We start from the raw sequence: 24,561 nt of genomic DNA, 5'->3' as shown, positions 1-24,561 counted from the left end.
ACTCTAGTATCTTCTTTTTTATTTTCTTTGAAGAAGAATTCCATTTCTTTTTTTGTTAACTCTATAAATTCTTTTTTTTTTAATATGGAACGATTTAAAGTCCATCTTGGCCCTTTTTGTATTCCTTTCCAGGTCATTTTCAAGGGATTATGATCTGCCCATATGCCTGTTTCTATTTCAATGTCCTGAACATTCATTCTCACATCAGCAGTCATCCAAATCATATCAATCCTTGACCAGGATTTCTGGCTATTCGAATAAAAAGTATATTGCAATTTTTGTGGATTAACTTCCCTCCAAACATCTTGAATTCCAATTTCCTCCGCCATATCAAACAATGTCTTAGGTAATCTTCCTCTTCCATTTTCCCTGTTTTGTTACTTTTATAGTCAATTTTTCCATCTATTATTGTATTGAAATCTCCTAGTAGGCAAATATTTTGATACTCCATTTCTATTATTTTTCTATGTAGGTTTTTGTAAAATTTTTCTTGATTATTATTCATTGCATAAATTGCCACTAAAAATATTTGCTTTTGATGCAGATAAATTTCTACCATTAAAATTCTTCCTTCTTCATCTGAATATACCATTTTAGAATCTATTGTCTCTTTAATATATAAAGCGACTCATCCTTTTTTCTGTTGTGCTGATGCATAATAAAGTTTTCCAATTTTTGGATATTCCAATAATTTATGATGCTGTACTTTTATGTGTGTTTCTTGCAAATGAATTATATCCAAATTCAGTTTCCGTAATTTCCTAAAATTCTTATTTCTTTTAATTGGGGAATTCAGTCCATTTATGTTTACTGAGAAGATTCCATTTTCTTTATCCATTTCCGTTTATTTATATTTCGGTCTAGTAGATCTGGTAGTCCTTTGTTCTCTGGGAAGTCCTTCATCCTTGCCCTTTTGGTCATCTTCCTCTTTCTGTTCTTCTGTTTGTGCAGTTTCTCCTTGAGTCCTCTCTTCTGTTTGTTTCTGCTCCTTACTCTTCTCTTGACTTAGTTTCACTCCTTCATCTAAAATTGACCTATTCCTCACTTCAAAATCTTCTACTTTCCAAATTGAATCCAGTCTATACCTTGTATTGTTCCAGTTTATTAAGATACCTTTCAGCATCAACCATCTGAAATTTATACTATTGGCAATCAGTTTTATGGTCAAAAAGTGGTACTGTCTTTGTGTATCTCTAACTCTCTTGGATATCTTCTTTAAGAACACAATTTCTTTATTTTTATATTGTATTGGTTCATCTCTAACTTTCTGTAGTACTTCATCTCTTGTTGTCTTCTCTGTAAACCATACATGTACTTCTCTTGGCAGCTTATTTCTTCTTGCATAGCTTTAATTGAAGCAAAATATCTCATCCAACTCAAGCTGAATTTCTCCTCAATCTGCCTTCAAAATCTCCTCCAGGATGTCAGTAAACACCTCCGCTATGTTTTCTTCTCTATCCTCAGGAATGTTTTGAAATCTTAAATAATGTTCTGCTTTTTCCATCTCTAAAGTCTTGATTGCATTCTGTAATTTTTCATTTTCTTGTAGTAACATTTCTATCTTTTTATCATTCTCATCTGTTTTTTCTTCAATTTTGTGTATCTTCTGTTGATTTTTTATTATCACTTGATTCTGAGCTTCAAATTTTCCCTTTATATCCAAAATTTCTTCATTTAATTTCTCTAGTTTACTTTGTGTCCTTCTGTGATTTTCCTGCATTTCTAGGTGGTTTCTCTCCAAAGTCTCTTGATTCTTTAACATAAGGTCTTGAAGAAATTTTAATGAAGTCTGTGTTTCACTTTGAGCAATGCTTATCTTTTCATGTTGCAACATTGCTTCAATAGATCCCTGTGTTGTAGGACTGGATTGTCCTACTGAAGGTGCAGAAGTTTTCTTCATGAGTCTAGTAATATTCGATGAAGTCATTTTACAGCTTACAATCTAAAGCCAAAACAACATTTGTTTAAATTTAGCCAAATTCAATAAAAGTAGCTTTGAATCTCAATCTCACAACAAGGCAGTCTTATCATTTGCAGGTGTGTTTTGTCAAGGTTAACTTCAGTCAACAACAGTATATCAGAAATTCCGTTCTTCTTTCACCACTAGATGTCCTCCTTGGCTTATTTGTCAATGTCTGATATTTTTAACAAAGAGTCTTTCCCCCCTTTATAATTACTTGCTGCTTTTAATCCTTCTGGGGGTCTTTACTTTCCAGCCCTTTCCCATCAGGGGCTCAACATTTATCATCCTCAAGGAGAAGGAAAGAGAAAATCTTGCTCACCCAGCTTCAGCACGCAGTTGAAATTCCGCTGATTTATAGTCCTTTTTCTTCCTGTTGGAGACGACTATGGCTGGTAGATCTTAACAGCCTTTTCCTTCATTTTTCCAGAGGGTCCTACAGTTTTCTCTGATCGGGTGCTCCCTGATCTGAGGTCCTGAAGTATCCCTCCTCCTTCATTGCCCCTCCAGGGCAACTTTCTGACCCTTTAAGGGTCGCTAGATGAAGAAAAACCAAACTGGAAAGCCGAGCACCGGCTTTTCCCAGTTGTCCCGACAGCTGCCAAACAGGAAGTCTCGAGGTTCAATGTTAATGCTTCTTTCTACAGCAACAGAGAAATCCTGTTCTTTTTCCCTTCTCCCCCTCACTTTTTCCCCCTTTTTCCTCCCCACTGTGTCCTACTATTTGCTTTTGTATTTTTGTATTTTATTCTATAATCTAATAAAATATTACTAATTGTAGAAAAAAGGGAAAAAATACCAGTTTAAATTTCTTCGGTGGCTGTTCCTTTGTTGAATCACATTCCCTTTGCACTGATAAATGTATGATGAATTAATCCATGTTTATTAATATGCATCATTACCAGCCATCTTGGCTGGATGAGGAATTCTGAGAGTTGAAGTCCACAGGTCTTAAAGTTGCTAAGTTTGTAGACCCCTGAGCTAGCTGGTCAGCCTTTCTTCCTCTCTCCCTTCTGAGCTCTTTGTACAGTGTAGTAAGAATGCACACACACACACACACACACACACACACACACACACACACACACTCCCTTCCCTTAAAGACACAGAAATCAAGTGCAAAGCAAGAAAAGTTCACAAAATAAAGAAACACATAAACTCTGAGTTGTTTTTTTTCTTTAAGCTGCCTCAGGCATATCATGTGTCAAAATGCTGCAACTTGAGCCTGAAAGGCTCCGGCAGTTGCAAAAAGCTTTAGCCTTAAATTAAGCCTGTTTACCTTCATAGAAAACTTTCTAAAAGCCAGAGACAGATTCAAGATAAAGGGATAAAACTAATTACATTTGTTTAAAGGGATTAAACCTACATAAGCTTTGGACTCATTGCTAGCCTACTGCAACGCTCTCTACATGGGGCTGCCCTTGAGGACCACTCGGAGGCTTCAACTGGTGCAGAATGCAGCCGTACGAATTGTTATGGGAGTTTCCCGATACTCCCGTGTAACACCTCTTCTCTGTGAGCTGCATTGGCTTCCGGTTGCCCTCCGGGTGAGATTCAAGGTGCTGGTAATGACCTATAAAGCCCTAAATGGCTTGGGTCTGGATTATCTAAGGGAACACCTGCTGCCGGCATCAACCTCCCATCGTCCTGTGCACTCCCACAGGGAGGGCCTTCTCAGGGTACCGCCGGTTAAGGAATGCCAGCGAGTTATTCCCAGGGGAAGGGCGTTCTCTGTGGGCATGCCAGCCCTATGGAACCAACTTCCCACGGAACTCAGGACTGCCCCCGACCTTCGCTCATTTCGCCGGGACTTGAAAACCTGGTTTTTTGAGCTGTTTGGCCCAGACTGAGGGGTTTTAATTTAATTTAATTCAATCGGGTTTTAGTTTAACTTCAGGGACTGTGATTTAATTAATAGTTTTAATTGATTTTAATTTTGTATACTATGTATTTTAATTTTCCCTGTAAACCGCCCTGAGTCCTACGGGAATAGGGCGGTATATAAATTTAAATAATAAATAAATAAATAAATAAATAAATAAATAAATAAATAAATAAATAAATAAAATACAGACTAAAATATTCCAATATCCAAAGCACACAAAGGAGCCTCTGAATTACAAAATGCTGTAAAACTGTAAAAAAATTCTTATGGTAATCCAATTAAGCTGCCATCTGATCCAGAACTAAATAAAACCACCTCCTTTCCAACATGCTGGCTTTTCATTTCATCAGCGCTGATTGCATTCTCCTTGCTGGAGAAAATGAACCAGGGGACCTTTGCTTTCAGCAACAGCTGCTTCTTCTTCCCTATTTCCTTCCTGCCTGCTGAGCTCTCCATCTCTTTCCCTGTTATCTTTTTTTCCCTTTCCTGCCCAAACCACCTCCTTTTATAGCCTCTCCTCTCCACCCCCTATTTTTCTTCAGTTCATCTCCTGCTCCATGCTGCTTCTGGAAGCACCAATCAGCTGGAGCCAATCTCCTGGGGTTTCTCCCAAGCCTAGGCAGTCCTGGAAAGTTGGGTCACTTTGGTTCATTCGCCTCCTCTGCTACACTTGGCTAGCAGTCACATACCACTTGCCACATGGTAAAGTACCACAGATGGTACACATACTACTGGTTGAAAAGCCCTGATCTACATAACCTACATGAAGGGCTTCTAGAAGAATATAAGCTATACTTCACAAGAATCAGGAAAAATGTGTTTGGAAAATAACTGTCTTGGCTTATCTGAAATGCTTTAAACTAAAACTGGAAAGGAAGGAAAATCCCTTTTTAGGACCCAGACCCAAGTGTAAACCTTAAAATATTGTAAACAATGAAATAAAGAGTGTTGGTAAAGAAGAGGAATACAGACATAAAAAAGGAAATATAGAAAGCATACACAAGGTCAGTCAAAAGGATTCAGATATCTATACACTAATGCTAAAAGTATGAGGAACAAACAGGGCAAACCTGAAGTCCTAATACATGACAGCTAGAATGACATTCCTATCATTACTGAGATTTGGTGGAAATGAAGCCCATGACTGGAAACTACTGCTAGAAGAATTTAAATTGTTCAAAAGAAACATACCTAACAAAAGAAGAGAGGGAGTTACATTATATGTAAGAAAAACAACACCTCTAGAAATTAAAAAACCCCAAGGATAACAATCTTGAATGCGTTTGAAATAAGATAAAAGGAAAAAGGAGACTTCTGGGTTGCCGTCACAGCCTCTCCAGACATTCAGAAGGTGACCTCTGTCTTCCATGTCCAATTTTGTACCACTGGGGGACCCTGGAAAGGGTCAAAAGTTGCCCTGTAGGGGTGACCAGCAAGGATGCTTGATTACAGGAGGATGGTAGCCCTTCCACTCAATCTGGGACAGCCGTCCAAACTGGTGGATGAAAGACCAGCCATAGCAATATGGCTCATCACTAGTCTGCAGACAGCTGAAGTCAAACTTACCACAAAGCAGTGTGGATGAGAGTAATGAGATCTACCTCTCTTCAATCCTATTTTTTCCACCTGTATAAGCTGCCCAAAGTATTTTTCCCCCTGTGAGAGAGGGAAGGGAGATTCTATCCCACCCTCTAAAAACAGTGGAGACTGACAATCCAGGGGAGTTTAAAACATTGAAAGAATAACCTGATTCTGACTGGATCTTTATCTTTCTAAAATTTGTGGACTAAAAGATTTCTTATTCTTATTGAAGATTTGGGTTTTTACTACAAAAAGAAGTAAAATTGGACAAAGGATTATAAAAATTTTGGACTTAAAAAAATCCTAAATGGTATGGGCAACATCTTGTGGCTAAATCTGATATTACAATTTATAATTGTCTAAAAGAGACTTGACTTGAAGCCCAGACTATAGATAAGACTGCAACCTTGACAGATATCAGCTGTGAGAAGCCTAGCTGTGTTCTATACTCGGTGACAAAATTATTTACATTCTCTGATTGTAAAGCTTTTAACTTAACACTCTACTAAGAGAACATGGATGAAGATCAGGAACAGATTCTCTTTATGATGAAAGCAATTTATGAAACTATTCTTACAGCTACTGATGAAATAAGAAGCTACAGAAAAGAACAAGATATCAGCCTAGATATATGAACCCAAACTTTGATTACAACTAAAAATTAACTACACAGAATGTAATAGAAGAAATGGAACAATTAAATACTATGATAGAAGATTCAATTGACCAAAAAACACAGTTAATGGAAAACCAAGAAAAGAGACTGACAACATCGAAAAGGGAAAAGACTTTCTACAGATGAAACTCGAAAAATTAGAATATCATGCAAAAGTTCATTTATTTCAGTAATGCAACTTAAAAGAGGAAACTAATATATGAGATAGACTCATTACATGCAAAGCAAGATAGTTCAAGCCATGATTTGTCATAATTGTGATGATTATGGTTACAGCTCATGAAAACCCCAAATCCACAATCTCAGAAAATTAGAATATTACATGCAATCAATAAAACAAGGAGTGTACATAGAACAATATTGGACCTCTGAAAAGTATAAGCATGCATATGTACTCAGTACTTGGTTTGGGCCCCTTTTGCAGCAATTACTGCTTCAATGCGGTGTGGCATGGAAGCTATCAGCCTGTGGCACTGCTGAGGTGTTATGGAAGACCAGGATGCTTCAATAGCAGCCTTCAGCTCTTCTGTATTGTTCGGTCTCATGTCTCACATCTTTCTCTTGGCAATGCCCCCATAGATTCTCTATGGGGTTCAGGTCAGGTGAGTTTGCTGGCCAATCAAGCACTAATCCCATGGTCATTGAACCAGGTTTTGGTGCTTTTGGCAGTGTGGGCAGGTGCCAAGTCCTGCTGGAAAATGAAGTCAGCATCCCCATAAAGCTCATCTGTGGAAGCAAGCATGAAGCGCTCCAAAATCTCCTGGTAGATGGCTGCATTGACCCTGGACTTAATGAAGCACAGTGGACCAACACCAGCAGATGACATGGCTCCCCAAATCAACACAGACTGTGGAAACTTCACACTGGACTTCAAGCATCTTGCAGTGTGTGCCTCTCCATTCTTCCTCCAGACTCCGGGTCCTTGGTTTCCAAATGAGATGCAAAAGTTGCTCTCATCAGAAAAGGACTTTGGACCACTGAGCAACAGACCAGGTCTGTGTTTCTTTAGCCCAGGTAAGACGCTTCTGACGTTGTTTGTTGTTCAGGAGCAGCTTGACAAGAGAAATACGACATTTGAAGCCCATGTCCAGGATCCGTCTGTGGGTGGTGGCTCTTGATGCACTGACTCCAGCCTCAGTCCACTCCTTGTGAAAGTCCTCAACACTTTTGAATGGCCTTTTCCTGACAATCCTCTCCAGGCTGCGGTCATCCCTGCTGCTTGTGCACCTTTTTCTTCCACACTTTTCCCTTCCACATAACTTTCTATTAATGTGCTTTGATACAGCACTTTGGGAACATCCAACTTCTTTTGCAATTACCTTTTGAGGCTTTCCCTCCTTATGGAGGGTGTCAATGATGGTTTTCTGCACAACTGTCAGGTCAGCAGTCTTCCCCATGATTGTGATTCCTACTGAACCAGACTGAGAGACCATTTAAAGGCTCAGGAACCCTTTGCAAGTGTTATGGCTTAATTAGCTGATTAGAGTGGGACAGTTTGAGCCTAGAATATTGCACCTTTTCACAATATTCTAATTTTCTGAGATTGTAGATTTGGGGTTTTCATGAGCTGTACACCATAATCATCACAATTATGACAAATCACGGCTTGAACTATCTTGCTTTGCATGTAATGAGTCTATCTCATATATTAGTTTCCTCTTTTAAGTTGCATTACTGAAATAAATGAACTTTTGCACAATATTCTAATTTTTCGAGTTTCACCTGTGTATAAACCAGAAGAAACCTGAGGATCAAGAGGACTGAAGGGAAGATAAACATTTCAGGACAACTACATCAAGATGGAAAAATAGAGAGATGATTTGTTAGTCCTTCCACAAAAATGGCAACCGGATGGCCTTTTCTACTTCAAACAATATATACAGGGAGATCTATTTGATGACTTAAAAGCATGGACATGGAAAGCGAGTTGGCAAAGAAAGAAAGCTAGAATATGGCTGAAGAAAATTGGGGTTTTAACTTATTAAAGGTAAAGGTTCCCCCGCACATGTGTGCTAGTCGTTTCTGACTCTAGGGGCCGGTGCTCATCTCCGTTTCAAAGCCGAAGAGCCACGCTTGTTCGAGGACATTTCTGTGGTCATGTGGCCGGCATGACTAGACGCCAAAGGCGCACGGAATGCTGTTACCTACATAGTGGCGCATGCCCAAGATGGCGGACGTGCTGGGCTGAGCTCCGTGGAGTGTTTCCAGTCCTGGCATCCTTACCGGTCTTCTGGGGATCCTTCGAGCCCGTGGAGATGTTTCTTCCTCTGTATCGAGGCTCAGAGGGACGATCAAACTGAGAAAGAAGAAGGGTCGGCATGTTGTTGGAGTTGCTGCCCTCCATTTTCCATCCGAGCTTCGGCATTTTCATCTCGGAGATCCTGGTGGAGCTGGGAGGAGCCGCAGCTTGGAGGGCTCCGAGTGCTGGATCCTCAGAGCCGATAGAGCCGCGGCCTAGAGTGGCCTCTGAAACCCCCGTATGCTCTGTAATGGAGGTTGACTTGGCGCTGTGGTAGAGCGGTGGAGTGATTGGCAGTGAGCGGAATGCGAGCGTTTTGCCAGTTCGTGGTCTCTGCGTGGTCTGTTGAAGATTATTTGAGGCTGTTCTTCGCCTGTTTTCGACCAGGGACACCTACGGCTGGCGTGGGACCATCTGACTCTTGGCGCTGTGTGTGGCTGACCAAATGATATGCTTTTTGCCATCCGGACTTCAGCTGCCTGCATTGGGGTCCATCTATCTGCCGTCCGGTGTTTTCTGCTCTCCCCGCTTTGCTCTTCCCACCTTGAGATGAATCGTGCTCTCCAACCTAACTATGGTTATCTTCAGGTTACGCCTGATAACTGCTGCTCTTTTCCTTCTCTCCCTATGGTCCCTACTGGACTAAGAAGGTCCTGGATGAGCCTCCATGAGAGGGCAGCTTGTATGTATTATCATCGATACCAACCAATACCATCTGCTGCCTCCCTAGAGGTGAGAGATGTAGGGAGGTATGCCTTACTGGGTTGGTATTTTGTCCACCCCATGATAGATTCAGGCCCTTCGTGAGAGTGAGGTGCCTGTTCTATTTTGGGTGTCACCTGAATGGTACCCAGCTCAGTGGCAGGGAGCTGGTGGACTGGACACTCTTGATCTTCCAGTTTTCATCTTCGGACTGATGGACTGCCTGACTGGACGTACCAGGACAAATGGTTTATTTATCATACTCCAGCACAGACTTATTTGCGCTCAGGGGTGCCCCCCTCTCCTGGGCGTGACCCGCCTTCCTTCCCATCGTTCCTCTTGATGACGGGCCCAATTATTGGGACCCCGAGAGATGGTTGGGCAGGGACAGGAGCCTCCTTCGCAAATTTAACAAGAGGCCCCTGGCGTGTTTTTTAGCGAAATATTTTGTGGGGTTAGGGAGGGGTGTGGGTTTACAGGTTCGGTTGGAAATTGGGGGGTTTCCACCAACCGTTTCTCAGACCAGGTCAGGGATTGATCGTGCCATGGTGGGGGTTGGGCTGGGGGTCTACGGGGCCCCAGAGCGGGGTGTGGGATTGCCTATTCCCACAGCGGTAGGGAATTGCCGCAGGTGTATGAACAGATGGCCATATCAATATCCGGGAGAGCATCCCCGCTGTCTCCAAGCGGTGATGCGCTCCGACCCTCTGATTTCGGCCCGTGGTACCGCGAGTGAGGATGAGCAGCCACCTGAGCTCAGGCTCGTTTTCAATGCCAGGTCCATAATGAATAAGGCTCCTCTCATTCGTGAGCTGATTGAGGAGGAGCATGCGGACCTGGCTTGCATTACGGAGACCTGGTTGGGCCCAGAGGGTGGGGTCCCCCTGGTTGATCTTTGCGCATCAGGCTTCCGGGTACTGCACCAGCCTCGGGCTCAGGGTAAGGGCGGTGGAGTGGCAGTAGTTGCGAGGGAGACCTTATGTCCGCGGGAGGCCACCATAGTCCAGATAGTCGGGTGTGAGTCCCTCCTCCTGAGATGTGGCCCTAGAGCTCAGTTGGGCTTGCTGCTGGTGTACTTTTCGCCTAGTCGCGTAGCAGCAGCCCTGCCTGAGCTTCTCGATATCCTTTCAGGGTTGGTGGTTGAGTTCCCCAAACTTATAGTTTTGGGTGACTTCAACCTACCATCCCTGGGGGGATCATCTGAGTTAGCTCGGGAGTTCATGGCTTCCATGACGGCCATGGACCTGATGCAGGTTATTCTGGGCCCAACTCATGGGGGGGTCACACGCTCAATTTGGTTTTTCTATCCGGACGGTGGTTAGATGATCTTGGGGGGGGTTCCCCAATTATTACACCCCTGTCATGGACCGATCATCATCTCCTGCGGTTGGTCTTCCGTTTTGCCACTCCCTGTCATGGGGTTGCTGAGCCAATGAGATGGTTCCGTCCTAGGCGCCTGATGGACCCTGAGCGGTTCCAGGCGGTGCTTGGGCCCCACCTGCCTCCTTTTCCCACAGCTCGGTCGATGCCCTAGTGGAAGCCTGGGAAAGGGCGGCCACAGAGGCACTCGACCAAGTTGTACCCATGCGGCCCTTGACCCGGCGCAGATCCCAATGGGCTCCATGGTTCTCCATGGAGCTCCGGGAGATGAAGCGTCGGAGACGGGGCCTAGAGAGCTGTTGGAGATCCAGCCGATCCGAATCCGACCGGTTACGACTAAGGTCGTTTACGAGAACTTATCTCGCGGCGATGAGGATGGCAAGGTCTAATCACTTTGCCACCCTCATCACGTCCACAGATAATCGCCCGGCCGCCCTGTTTAGAGTAACTCACTCTCTCCTTAATCAGGAGGCGAGGGAAGAACCCTTGCAGGGTCGAGCCGAGGAGTTTAGTCGATTTCTGTCGGACAAAATTGCTCGGATCCGGACCAGTCTGGACTCTGACTGGGCAGAGTCTGACGATGAGGATACGGGCAGCCTTGTCAATGTTATCTGGGAGGAGTTCGATCCTGTGACTCCTGAAGAAGTGGACAAGATCATGGGGAAGCTGAGCTCCACCACGTGTTTGTTGGACCCGTGTCCCTCCTGGCTGACTTATGCAAACCGGGATGGGACACGAGCCTGGCTCCAGGCAGTGATCACTGCATCTTTGAGTGAGGGTAGCTTTCCCGCCGCCTTGAAGGAGGCGGTGGTGAGACCCCTCCTCAAGAAGCCTGCCTTGGACCCAGCAATATTAAACAACTATCGTCCAGTCTCCAACCTTCGCTTTCTGGCGAAGGTTGTTGAGAGCGTGGTGGTGCAACAGCTCCCTTTGTTCTTGGATGAAGCTGATTATCTAGACCCGTACCAATCGGGCTTCAGGCCCGGGTACAGCACGGAGACGGCATTGGTTGCACTGGTGAATGATCTCTGGCGGGCTCGGGACAGGGGTTGCTCCTCTGTCCTAGTCCTTTTAGACCTCTCAGCGGCTTTTGATACCATCGACCATGGTATCTTGCTGCGATGTCTCAGGGGGTTGGGAGTGGGAGGCACAGTTCTTCAGTGGTTCTCTTCCTACCTTCTGGGACATTCACAGTGGGTGTTGGCGGGGGGGCAGAAGTCGACCTTGAGGCCTCTCATTTCTGGAGTCCCTCAGGGATAGGTCCTCTCGCCTCTCCTGTTCAACATCTACATGAAGCCGCTGGGTGAGATCATTTGTGGTTTTGGAGTTGGGTATCATCAGTATGCTGATGATACCCAGCTTTTTATTTTGACCCCAAACCACCCCAGTGATGCCCTCGATGTGATGTCCCATTGCCTGGAGGCGGTCTGGGTCTGGATGGGGAGGAACAGGCTTCGGCTCAACCCTGACAAGACTGAGTAGCTGTTCGTGCCGGCATCCTGGGATATTCTGGTTATCCCATCTCTTGCCATGGGGGGTGAGTTATTACCCCCCCCCCCGTAGATAGGGCGCGCAACTTGGGGGTCCTTCTAGACTCACAGCTCTCTTTAGAAGAGCATATTGGAGCTGTGACTAGGGGGGCCTTTACCCAGGTTCGCCTGGTGCACCAGTTGCGACCCTATCTGGACCGGGATGCCTTGCGTACAGTCAATCATGCGCTCGTGACCTCTCGTCTAGACTACTGTAATGCTCTCTACATGGGGCTGCCCTTGAAGTCCACTCGGAGGCTCCAACTGGTGCAGAATGCAGCCGCGCGAGTTGTACTGGGAGTTTCCCGATACTCCCATGTTACACCTTTGCTCCGCGAGCTGCATTGGCTGCCGGTTGTCCTCCGGGTGAGATTCAAGGTGTTGGTAATGACTTACAAAGCCCCACATGGCATGGGTCCGGATTACCTGCGGCAACACCTGCGGCCGGCATCAACTTCCCTCCGTCCAGTGCGCTCCCACCGAGAGGGCCTCCTCAGGGTGCCTCCGATCAAAGAATGCCAATTGGTGGCCCCCAGGGGGAGGGCGTTCTCTGTGGGCGTGCCAGACCTGTGGAACCGCTTGCCGGTTGAACTCCGGATGGCCCCTGACCTTCGCTCCTTCCGGCGTGATCTAAAAACGTATTTATTTGAGCAATCCGACCTGGTTTGATGGGTTAGGGCAGGGGTTTTAATATATTTTTAATTATTGTTTTAAATTCGGGCACTATATTTAATTGTTTTTTAACTTTTGTATTCTGCTTTTATATTTATTGCCCTGTACACCGCCCTGAGTCCTTCGGGAGAAGGGCGGTATAAAAATATAATAAATAAATAAATAAAAAATACCTTCCCACCGTAGTGGTCCCTATTTTTCTACTTGCATTTTTACGTGCTTTCGAACTGGTAGGTGGGCAGAAGCTGGGACGAGTAGCAGGCGCTCACTCTGTTACGCGACACTCGGGCTTCGATCCGCCAAACTGTCGACCTTCTGATCGACAAGCTCAGCGTCCTAACCCACTGAGCCACCGCGTCCCTTTTTTTGACTTATTAGTGAGAATTAAAATAGAACATACTCAAATAAACAAGATGTGTACTTTGAATACTAGATTTTGTTATGAGCTGAGATAAAGAAAACTGGTCGTTTAAAACTTGGAGGTATAAATATTAAAAGTTAAATTTGAATATTGAATTGTGAACCTTTTAGAGACTGACTGCCCAAACTGCAACCCAAAACCCACTTATGTATCGTTGGGTGCCGGGTGGGCATGGCCCATTTGGTGGGTGTGGCCAATTGGGTGGGCATGGCTGTGGTGCTCACAGCAGACTGGGTGGGCATGGACACCTTGCTTGTGGGGAGGGATACATGTGGGAGCCAGGAAGGGTTGGGGAAGATCCAGTGAGTCTCTGGCATGTGAGACAGGGGGCAGAAGGCTTGTTCTGTGGGGTGACACAAGGCAAGGGGGCAGGACAGGGGTGCCATTGCCGCAGGACAAGGCAAGGTGAGGCAGGGGCGGGGTGGCTGTTGCCTGACACCATTGGCCCCCACACACAGTTGGGGGCAAACTGTGTGCATCAGCAGCCACAGCCTGCCGGCCCCTTGGTTTCATCACGATGTGGTTGTTTGCCACCTCATGCGTCTCACCCACCCCCATTGCAAATCTTTCCAGAAACTCACCACAAAGGACACCAGGCACAAAGGATGCCAGCACAACTCCCAGGAGCCAGAGGGGTGGTGCATGAAAGTGGCACTGGGCAGGAGGAGGCAAACAGCTGCTTTCGGCACAACATGGCTATTTGCCTCTGGCCACGGCAATTTGCTTCCTCGCTGCTATGAGGCCCCGGAACAATCCAGGCAGAGATAAGGAACTGGTATACTGGTTTCTTACTGCCACCCAACTTGTTCCATGGCCTCATGGCAGCAGCACTGGGCAGGAGGCAGCAAACGGCTGATTTTGGCATGACACAGCTGTTTGCCACCTCGCTTATTGCACCCAATGCTGCTGCAATGCAGCTCAGCCGAAAGCGGCCATGGAACAAGTGGGGCAGGTTTCTCCCTCATCTGCCCATTCAGCTACAGCTTTGATAGCTCTGTAAGCAGAGCCTCCAGCACTCCACCTGCTGGCCCCCACCTCAACAACCTGCCCACCGTTGCTGAGCACGGCTGCCCCGGGGCTGCAAGGGCTGGCCTGGCATGGGAAGGCACACACCCCCACCCTCCCGCCACCATGCTGGGTAAGGTTATTGTGCCTGCCCCACCCAGATGCCCTCACCTCCCCCAAGCATTTTTTTTACTAACCTGCCTTTCAGCTGCATTCCATTTTTATGTTCACTTCTCAGCCTTCGCTGCATGTTTGTGGGACTATGGGTAAAAAAAAAGTTCCATCAGACTTTCTAACTTCTTCATATCTTGTGATAAGTTAGAAAGTCTGATGGAACTTCTTTTTTTTTACCCATAGTCCCACAAACATGTGGCGAAGGCTGAGAAGCAAATGGAGAAACAAAATGCAGCTGAAAGGCAAGTTAGTAAAAAAAATGCTTGGGAAGACAGGCTCAGGCGTAGCAACCTTACTCTGCATGGGTATTGATGCAGGTTGCTCATGGATGAGACTGAAGGCCTAGGCCTGGGGCGATGGCATGCATGCCCACAGAGAGGTTCACCACCATGGAGCTAAGGTGTGCCTGAAACACACCACAATAGTAATGAGGGACTTTAACTACCCTGACATTAACTGGGAGACAATCTGTGCATCAACTGGGATATTAAATCAGTTCCAAAACTATTTATTTATTTATTTATTTTATTATATTTATATACCGCCCTTTCCCGAAGGACTCAGGGCGGTTTACAGGGTGATTAAAACAAAAAATACAAAAGTTAAAAACAGATTAAAAAAAATTATATCCGTCCCTGAACAAATAAAACCCCAGTTAAAATTAAAATTAAAATTCTCAGCCTGGGCCAGAGAGCTCAAAGAGCCAGGTCTTCAGGTCCCGGCGGAATGAATGGAGGTCGGGGGCAGTCCTAAGCTCCACTGGCAGCTGGTTCCAAAGGGCAGGCGCACCCACTGAGAAGGCCCTATCCCTGGGTGTTGTCCACCGGCAATCTCTTACCGGCGGTACCCTGAGAAGACCCTCCCTGTGGGAGTGCACTGGACGAAGGGAGCTTGATGCCGGCAGCAGGTGTTCCCTCAGATAACCCAGACCCAAGCCATTTAGGACTTTATAGGTCATCACCAGCACCTTGAATCTTAAGGTAACCAGAGGATCAGCTGTACTGGACTTAATTCTTATAAATAGGGATGAAATGATAGAGAGAGCTGAAGTTGCAGGAACTTTAGGAAGAGTGACCAGGTCATACTGGAATTCAATATAGGGTATGTCTAGTTTAATTAAATAAGGATGACAAGATAGCAGTGTTCCACTATTTGAGGGGCAGTCACAAAAAAGAAGAGGGAGCTAACCTATTTTCCAAAACACCTGAAGGCAGGACAAAAGGCAATGGGTGGAAACTTATCAAAGAGAAATTCAACCTAGAATTAAGGAGAAACATCCTGACAATGAAAACAATCAGGGGAATGGCTTGACTTCATAAGTTGTAGATGCTGCAACACTGGAGGTTTTTAAGAAGAGATTGGCCAATGATTTGTCTGATATAGTATAGGGCAGGCATGTCAAACTCACTGCATCACATGACGTGTCACAATATATCACGATTTCTTTTACATTGCCGGAGCTGGGGTGGGTGCAGCTTCCATATGATGCAACTGGCCCTCAGGCCGGCAGTTTGACACCCCTGGTATATAGGGACTCCTGCTTGAGCACAGGGTTAACAAGAAGACCTCCAAAGTCCCTTCCAACTCTGTTATTTTTCTGGATTAACATATTTCAGAAAGTTCAAGGCTTAGAAAATAATCTTTCTAACTATACTAAAAAACTGAAGAAATATTTGTGTGGTTGCTTTAGATTCTGTTTTTTTTTAGCATAGATTCTTCATTTTAATTCTGTTTGTATATAACTGCAGATAAGCTGAGGCTAAAACATCCTTTGGTGGAATCCACCACAGTCTAGCATGCTTTTCAAACATCTTAACAATATGCTACTTAGTGCCCATTCCTTTGCTTGTTCAAAAAGGAAACTATGAGTGCAAACTTCAAAATTCAGTGTCAGTGCAATTAAGTACCTCTCTCAAAACTGATGTTCAGGTGAGAGAAATGAAACAGAAACAGTAGGGAAATATTATCAATCCTGTTAACTCTTATTGTCTTACATGACTTCCTTATGTGGAAACTGGGCCAAGATTATTTATATTAAGGAAAATTAAATTATTATTTAACGGCACTTTACCAGATTCATCATGATCATGCTTCAAGTAAACAGGATCTATTTTAAAGGCACATGTTAAATCCGATCTCTTCTTCACCCTGCACAAATATTGTATATAGATGGTCACTGCTTTACTTAAAAGTTTACCTATTTCTATGAAAAACTAGAAATAGAGATATAAATATAAATCAATGCAGAGTAATAAATGGAGAAGTGTTAACTGGTGATTAAAACTAGAAATAGAGATATAAATATAAATCAATGCAGAGTAATAAATGGAGAAGTGTTAACTGGTGATTAAACTTTAATCTTTCCAACTCTACAATTCTATGAAATAAAAAGAATTGACCACAAAAATTAATGAATTCATCAGTATTTAAGTCACATAAATGTACAAGCACCTTCTCTGATAAATATTGAATTTAACAAATCTAAATATGACATTACACCCTAACAATTAGCAAATGCTTTGTAACATACATTTTGTTTGCTTTCCTTTCTGGTACACTCTAGGGATACAGTAAGATATCATATAGAATCTGGATTAACAAAGTGGGTGGGGGATTTCTGCCAAAAATTGTAATTCTGTTTGTATAAGGCATTTTTTGGCTTATCATGAATGAGCTAGAATGAAATGCATATGTCTCATGTTGTCTTATGTCAATGGAAACATATCAACAAACTGTAGAAATTCTTTCTTTCATCATAATGTGGGAACTAACCCTCTGGCTTGCTTTTCTAAGTAGAATGAATCTAAATTCATGCAATTCCTTCTTAAAAAGAGGCAAATTAGAGATCTTGGACTACATTGAATGATAAGTAGCTTGTTTTAAAGTTTATCGAGTCACTTTTGATCTAAGGAACCAAGCAGAAGTAATCAATTGGTATGATAAGTAGACTAAACTAGAGTAATGGTTTAATTCATTTAGAGAGAAATGTCATGTGATAACACTGTTAATAATTCTAGTATTTCCTACTTACCACATAGTAGAACAATCAAAGTTGACCAGGAGCCACTTATGGGGGTTGAAGTTGAATGAATCTGCATACTACAAAAAAGAAAACAGACCAACTATTATAGGATAAGTGTCCTGAAATAGTTTCCAAAATATCATTCTTTAAAACGCAACAAATATTGGTATATTCAAAGACCTCTTTGAATTTCGAATTCAACCCACCTCAGAGGTCACTGTTGTGAGGAAAATAGGTGGAGGAAGGTATGTTCACCATTTTAAGTTATGCATAAAAAATAATGAAGACTGTAGTAATGGCCTGCATTACTACATAAAGAGTATGTGCATTACCTACATGAATGGTTTGCATTACCTACATGATCTACATTACCTATATGAAAGGCTTATGGCAAGGGATGGGTTGCACATCAAAAAAACCGGGAAGGATGTATTAGAAAGTTGAAACTAAAGTTTAAACTAAAATTCAGGGGGAAGGTAACCAATCCTTAGGATCTTTGGGACCTATTTCCAGCATAAACCCCAAGACAATGAATCAAACAATGAGGTAAGGAGTGATGGGAAGGAAGAACAATTCAGATATAAAGTAGGAGGTATGGCTTGGGTCTGGATTATCTGAGGGAGCATCTGCTTCTGGCATCCACTTCCCATTGTCCTGTGCACTCCCACAGGGAGGGCCTTCTTAGGGTACCACCGGTGAAGGATTGCTGGCGGGTGACTCCCAGAGAGAGGGCCTTCTCTGTGGGTGTGCCTGCCCTTTGGAACCAACTTCCAATGGAACTTAGGACTGCCTCTGACCTCCGCTCATTCCGCTGGGACCTGAAAACTTGGCTCTTTGAGCTGTCGGGCCTAGACTGAGGGGTTTTAATTGGGTTTTAAATGTTTTAATTTTTAAACTTTGGGCTTTAAATTTAATTAATTGTTTTAATTTTTTTAACTTTTGTATGTTATGATTTTAATTGCCCTGTAAACCGCCCTGAGTCCTACGGGAATAGGGCGGTATATAAGTCAAAAAAATAAATAAAAAATAATAAATATAGGAAGCATACCCAGGGTCAGCTATAAAGGACTCAAAATGTCTATATACAAAAGCTCAAAGTTTGGGGAACAAACAAGGTGAACATCAAGTAGTAGTAGTACATGTGGGCAAGTACATGTGGGCACGTTTTTACCAAAACTTGCTGGAATGAAACTCCTGACCTAAATGTACTGATGGAAGGATGCAAACTATTCAAAATAAACAGACCTAATAAAAAAGGAAGTGGAATTGCATTATATGTAAGAGATAACTACATCTCCCGAAATGCAGAAAAACAGGAATCAAAGCCTCCTAGAATGCATATGGATCAATATAAAAGAAAAAAATGACATAGATATATGTTATAGGCCACCCAACCTGTAAGAAGAAATACAGTAGATACAGTAGATAACCTTTTTGCTAAACAGTTAAAAATGTATGTATGAAACACATACAGCAATGGGAAAATTTAACTATTGTGACATCAACTGGGAGACAAACACTGCATCAAATGGGAGCTCGAACAGGTTCCTGACCAACCTAGCTGACATTGTTTTGTCACCCAAAAGGTAGAGGAGAGTACTAGAGGATATATGGAACTTAATTCTTACTAACAAAGAAGAAGTGAAGGGGGGAGTTCCTGTTTGGCAGCCGTCGGGACAAGTTGGAAAAGTCAGTGCTCGGCTTTCCAGCTTGGTTTTTCTTCATCTAGCAACCCTTAAAGTGTCAAAATGTTGCCCTGGAGGGGCAATGGAGGAGGAGGGATACTTCAGGAGCTCAGATCAGGGGGCACCCGATTGGAGCGAAATGTAGGACACTCTGGAAAAATGAAGAATAAAGGCTGTTAAAATCTTTCCAGCCACAGCCATCTCTGGCAGGGACAAAAGGATTATAAATCAACTGAATCTCAACTGTGTGCTGAAGCTGGATGAGAAAGACTTTCTCTTTTCTTCTCTTTGAGGATTATAAATGTTGAGCCCTGAGGGAAAAGGGCTGGAAAGCAAAGACCCCCCAGAAGATTTAACAGCAGCAAGGGAATATAAAAGGGGGGACAGACTTTTTGTTAAAAATATTGGATATTGATAAATAAGCCAAGGAGGACATCTAGTGGTGAAAGAAGAACAAAATTTCTGATATATTGTTGTTGACAGATGAGAATGATAAAAAGATAGTACAAGAAAATGAAAAATTAGATAACGCAATTAAGATTCTAGAGATGGACAAAGCGGAACATTATTTAAGATTTCAAAATATTCCTGAAGATAGAGAGGAAAATATAGAGGAGGTGATTATTGACACCTTGGAGGAGGCTCTGAAGGCAGATAGAGGAGAAATTCAACTTGAATTAGATGGGATATTTCGCTTCAATTCAAGCTATGCAAGAAGAAATAAGTTGCCAAGAGAAGTACATGTACGGTTTATCAAGAAGACAACAAGAGATGAAATACTACGGAAAGTTAGAGATGAACCGATACAATATAAAAATAAAGAAATTGTGGTCTTAAAACAGATACCTAAGAGAGTTAGAGATTCACAAGACAGTATCATTTTTTGACTACGAAATTGATTGCTAGTGGCATAACCTTTAGATACTTGATGCCAGAAGGTATCTTAATAAACTGGAACAATACAAGGTATAGACTTTACTCAATTTGGAAAGCAGAAGATTTTGAAGAGAAGAATAGGTTAATTTTGGATGAAGGAGTAAAAAGAGGTCAAGGGGAGAGTAAGGAGCAGAAACAAACAGAAGAGAGGACTCAAGGAGCAACTGCACAAACAAAAGAACAGAGAGAGGAAGATGACCAAAAGGGAGAAGATGAAGGACTTGCCAGAGAACAAAGGACTACTAGATCTACTAGACCAAAATATAAATAAATGGAAATGGATAAAGAAAATGGAATCTTCTCAGTAAACATAAATGGACTAAATTCTCCAATTAAAAGAAATAATTTTTTTAGGAAATTACGGAAATTGAATTTGGATATAATTTGTTTGCAAGAAACACATATAAAAGTACAACATTATAAATTATTGGAATATCCAAAAATTGGAAAACTCTATTATGCATCAGCACAACAGAAAAAAAGAGGAGTAGCTTTACATATTAAAGAGACAATAAATTCAAAAATGTTATATTCAGATGAAGAAGGAAGAATTTTAATGGTAGAAATTTATCTGCATCAAAAGCAAATATTATTAGTGGCAATTTATGCACCGAATAATAATCAAGAAAAATTTTATAAAAACTTACATACAAAAATAATAGAAGTGGAGTACCACCCTCCTTTCCCCCCCACTTCCCAGAGCTGAATACAGGGTTATAGATATAATAATCATATTCTAACTAAAATTATCCATTATAAAATTAACCTAATAACAATATCCCTCTAAAATCTACTCATAAGCTAAGTGAAACTTTTTAGTCCCATATTTATTCTGAATATAATCTATCCATCTTCTCCAAACTGAAATATATCTTTCTTGTGAATGATCCTTCAAATAAGCAGAAATCTTAGACATTTCTGCAAGATTCGATACTTTAAGTACCCATTCTTCTATAGTAGGCAAACTATCCTTCTTCCAATATTGTCCCACCAGTAACTGTGCTGCTGTTATCAAATTCAACATCAGATTGGTTTCTTTAGTATCACAATCTACAACAATACCCAATAAAAACAATTGTGGAGAAAACTTTATCTTTCTCTTAAAAATCTTTTGAATGTTCCACCAAATTTTAATCCAAAAAGCTTTTATATTTCTACAAGTCCACCACATATGAAAGTAGGTGGCATCTAAACTACCACATCTCCAGCATTTAGACTGTAGGTTAGGATACATGTTAGACAACTTTTTGGGATCCAAATGCCATCTATAAAACATTTTATAAAAAAATTTCTCTTAAATTTTGAGCCTGAGTAAATTTAACATTTCTAACCCAAATTACCTCCCAAATATCCAACGGAATTGGTTCCTGGATATTTTGTGCCCACTTTATCATACAATATCATTCAATCTTTAACTAATTCCGTTTCCGAATCCAATTCAATTAAAACATTATATATCCTCTTTATATACGCATGATTTAAATCTCTAATTTGTTTTACTAAATTTTCATCTGTAGTTCTGATGCCAACCTTCTGATCCAGCTTCCACCTAGCTTTCAATTGGGTATATCGAAACCAAGAGTAACTTATGTTTTCTTGTTTTAACTCATCTAATGATTTAAGTTGCCAATTATTCCCTTCCAATGTAAGTAATTCCTTATAGGAAAACATATCCAAACTCACTCCCATAGCTACGCCTTCTATCGCCTGTCCGGGAATTCCCCAAACTGGTATTTTATAATTTAACTTATAATAATACTTTTTCCAGACACGCAGCAAGGCACTTCTAAGAATGTGAGATTTAAAAACCCTGTCTACCTTTTTATCATAAAGCAAATATGCATGCCATCCATATACCAAGTCCCAACCCTCAAGGTGAAGTATTCTTTTATTAGTTATATTAAGCCAATACTAACCCATGTCAAGACCACCGCATCATAATACAATTTCAAATTAGGCACCTTAAGTCCCCCTTTTTCCCTAGCATCTTGCAGAATGTTAAATTTGACTCTTGTTTTTTTCCCCGCCCAGATAAATTTATTAATACCCTTCTGCCATTCATCAAGGTTGGCATCCTTTTTCAATATAGGTATCATTTGAAACAAAAAGAGAAACTTCGGCAGGACATTCATTTTAACAGCTGCGATTCTTCCCAATAGAGATAATTGTAATTTTTCCAATTATTTAAATCCTTTTGTACCTTCAACCATAGCGTTTCATAATTATTCTTATATAATTTTGCATTTAAAGCTGCAATATACACTCCCAAATACTTAATCTTTTTTACTATTTCAAAACCTGTTAATTTGGTTAACATTTCTCTTTCACTCATAGACATATTCTTAGACAATTTTAATGGTAGAAATTTATCTGTATCAAAAGCAAATATTATTAATGGCAATTTATGCAACGAATAATAATCAAGAAAAATTTTACAAAAACCTACATAGAAAAATAATAGAAATGGAGTATCAAAATATTTGCCTACTAGGAGATTTCAACACAATAATAGATGGAAAAATTGACTATAAAAGTAACAAAACGGAAAAATGGAAGAGGAAGATTACCTAAGACATTCTTTGATATGGCAGAGGAAATTGGAATTCAAGATGTTTGGAGAGAAGTGAATCCACAAAAATTGCAATATACTTTTTACTGATATAGTCAGAAATCTTGGTCAAGAATTGATATGATTTGGATGACTGCCGATTTGAGAATGAATGTTCAGGACATTGAAATAGAAATAGGCATATGGGCAGATCATAATCCTTTGAAAATGACGTGGAAAGGAATACAAAAATGGCTAAGATGGACTTTAAATTGTTCCATATTAAAAGAAAAAGAATTTATAGAATTAACAAAAAAAGAAATGGAATTTTTCTTCAAAGAAAATAAAAAAGAAGATAGTACGATACAAAATCTATGGGATACAGCCAAAGCATATTTTAGAGGTATAGCTATATCGTATATGGCAAGGAAAAATAAACAGAAAAAACAGCAATATGTATTATTAAAAAAAGAATTTGGAAAGTTAGAATCAGAACTGCAAAGAAATCCACAAAAAAGACTTTAATAAGAGATATGGATATAATAAAACATAAATTGAATCTGTTAGATTCAGAAAAAGTGGCAGAACAGATAAAAAGAGCGAAGCAAATTTTTTTTTTAAATGCCATTAAGCCGGGAAGATGGTTAGCTTATAAACTTAAAAAAACAGAAAAGGAAAAAAAAGATATATAATTTACTTGATGGGAAAGGTTATTTACAATATAAATATGAAGAAATAAAAAAGATAGTTAAAGAATTTTATAAGGAACTGCATAATAAAAAGGAGATTTCAAGAGAGAAAACCGTAAAATACTTGGAAGAAAGTAATCTTCCAAAGATTTCAGAGACATTTAAAAATATGTTGATGAAGGAGTTACAATGATGGAAATAACAGAGGCCACAAAGAGACCAAAAAATGGTAAAACTCCTGGCCCAGATGGACTTCCAGCGGAGTTATATAAGAACTTACAAGAGATATTAAGTGAACCGTTGAAAGAAGTTTGTAATGGACTTTTATTAGAAGCTAAAATGCCGATGACATGGATTGAAGCAAATATTACCTTAATACCAAAAGATGATTCGGATTTGACCCGGATTAAGAATTATAGACCGATTTCATTGCTCAATGTGGATTACAAAGTTTTTACCTCAATAATGGCAGAGAGATTGAATAAATATTTGGTTGAATTTATACACCTGGATCAAAACGGCTTTTTACCAAAGAGAAAAATTAAAAATAATTTAAGAGTAATAATATATGTATTGGAATACTACAAGCTACATCCAGGGAAACAAATGGCATTAATATTTTTAGATGCTCAAAAGGCATTTGATAATATTTCATGGCAATTTATGATTCATCAATTACAGACAATGGACTTTGGACAGAATTTTATAAATATGGTAAAAACAATATACAATAAACAAACAGCCAAAGTGATTGTGAATGGAGAGTGTACTGAGAGCTTTGAAATAAGGAAAGGCACAAGGCAAAGATGCCCTCTATCCCCTCTGTTATTCATTTTAACTTTGGAAGTTTTAAATTGAAATATAAGACAAGATACAGAAATTAGAGGGTTGGGGATAAAGGGTGAAACATATAAATTACAAGCATTTGCTGATGATTTGGTGTTTATTTTGGAAGATCCCTTGGAGATGATTCCAAAATTGTGGGGGAAAATAGAACAATGTGGTGAAATACCGGGACTAAAAATTAATAAAGAAAAAACTGAGATAATAGTTAAGAATCTTAGAGATAAGCAAAAAAGTTGAATGTCAGAAGTGACAGAGGTACAAATAGTGAAAAAGGTAAAATATTTGGGTATATTTTTATCAGCTAAGTGCTCAACATTGAAAGAAGATAACTGTACAAGGTTATTGAAACAAATAAAGTTAGACCTGGAAAAGTGGAAGAACTTAAAATTGTCATTATTAGGAAGAATAGCTACAGTTAAAATGAATATATTGCCTAAGATTTTATTTCTGTTTCAGACAATTCTGATAAAACGTGGGAGAAATTTTTTTCAAGAGATAAATTCAGTAGTTTTGAAGTTTGTATGGCAAGGAAAAAAAAGCTAGAATAAAAATGAAAACCTTGCAAGATACTAAGGAAAATGGAGGCTTTGGCCTAACTGAGTGGGCTTTGT

At 41.0% G+C, this 24,561-nt stretch overlaps 1 protein-coding gene across 2 annotated transcripts in view; it reads right to left on the bottom strand.

Annotated features, from left to right (window-relative positions):
* The window catches only part of DDC (dopa decarboxylase), a 179,232-nt gene that overhangs the window by 42,426 nt on the left and 112,245 nt on the right, over positions 1–24,561 (bottom strand). For both annotated transcript variants that reach the window (XM_081345709.1, XM_081345708.1), the window contains exons 10-11: positions 17,256–17,323; positions 16,296–16,372 (exon numbers count right to left, since the gene is read on the bottom strand). In XM_081345709.1, the coding sequence (XP_081201835.1) occupies positions 16,296–16,372; positions 17,256–17,323 (145 nt within the window). The remainder of the gene's footprint in view (positions 1–16,295; positions 16,373–17,255; positions 17,324–24,561) is intronic.

Source organism: Vipera berus (assembly GCF_964194415.1).
Source record: "Vipera berus genome assembly, chromosome: Z".
Lineage (NCBI taxonomy): Eukaryota > Metazoa > Chordata > Lepidosauria > Squamata > Viperidae > Vipera > Vipera berus.
This window is presented reverse-complemented; position numbering and strand designations above follow the sequence as displayed.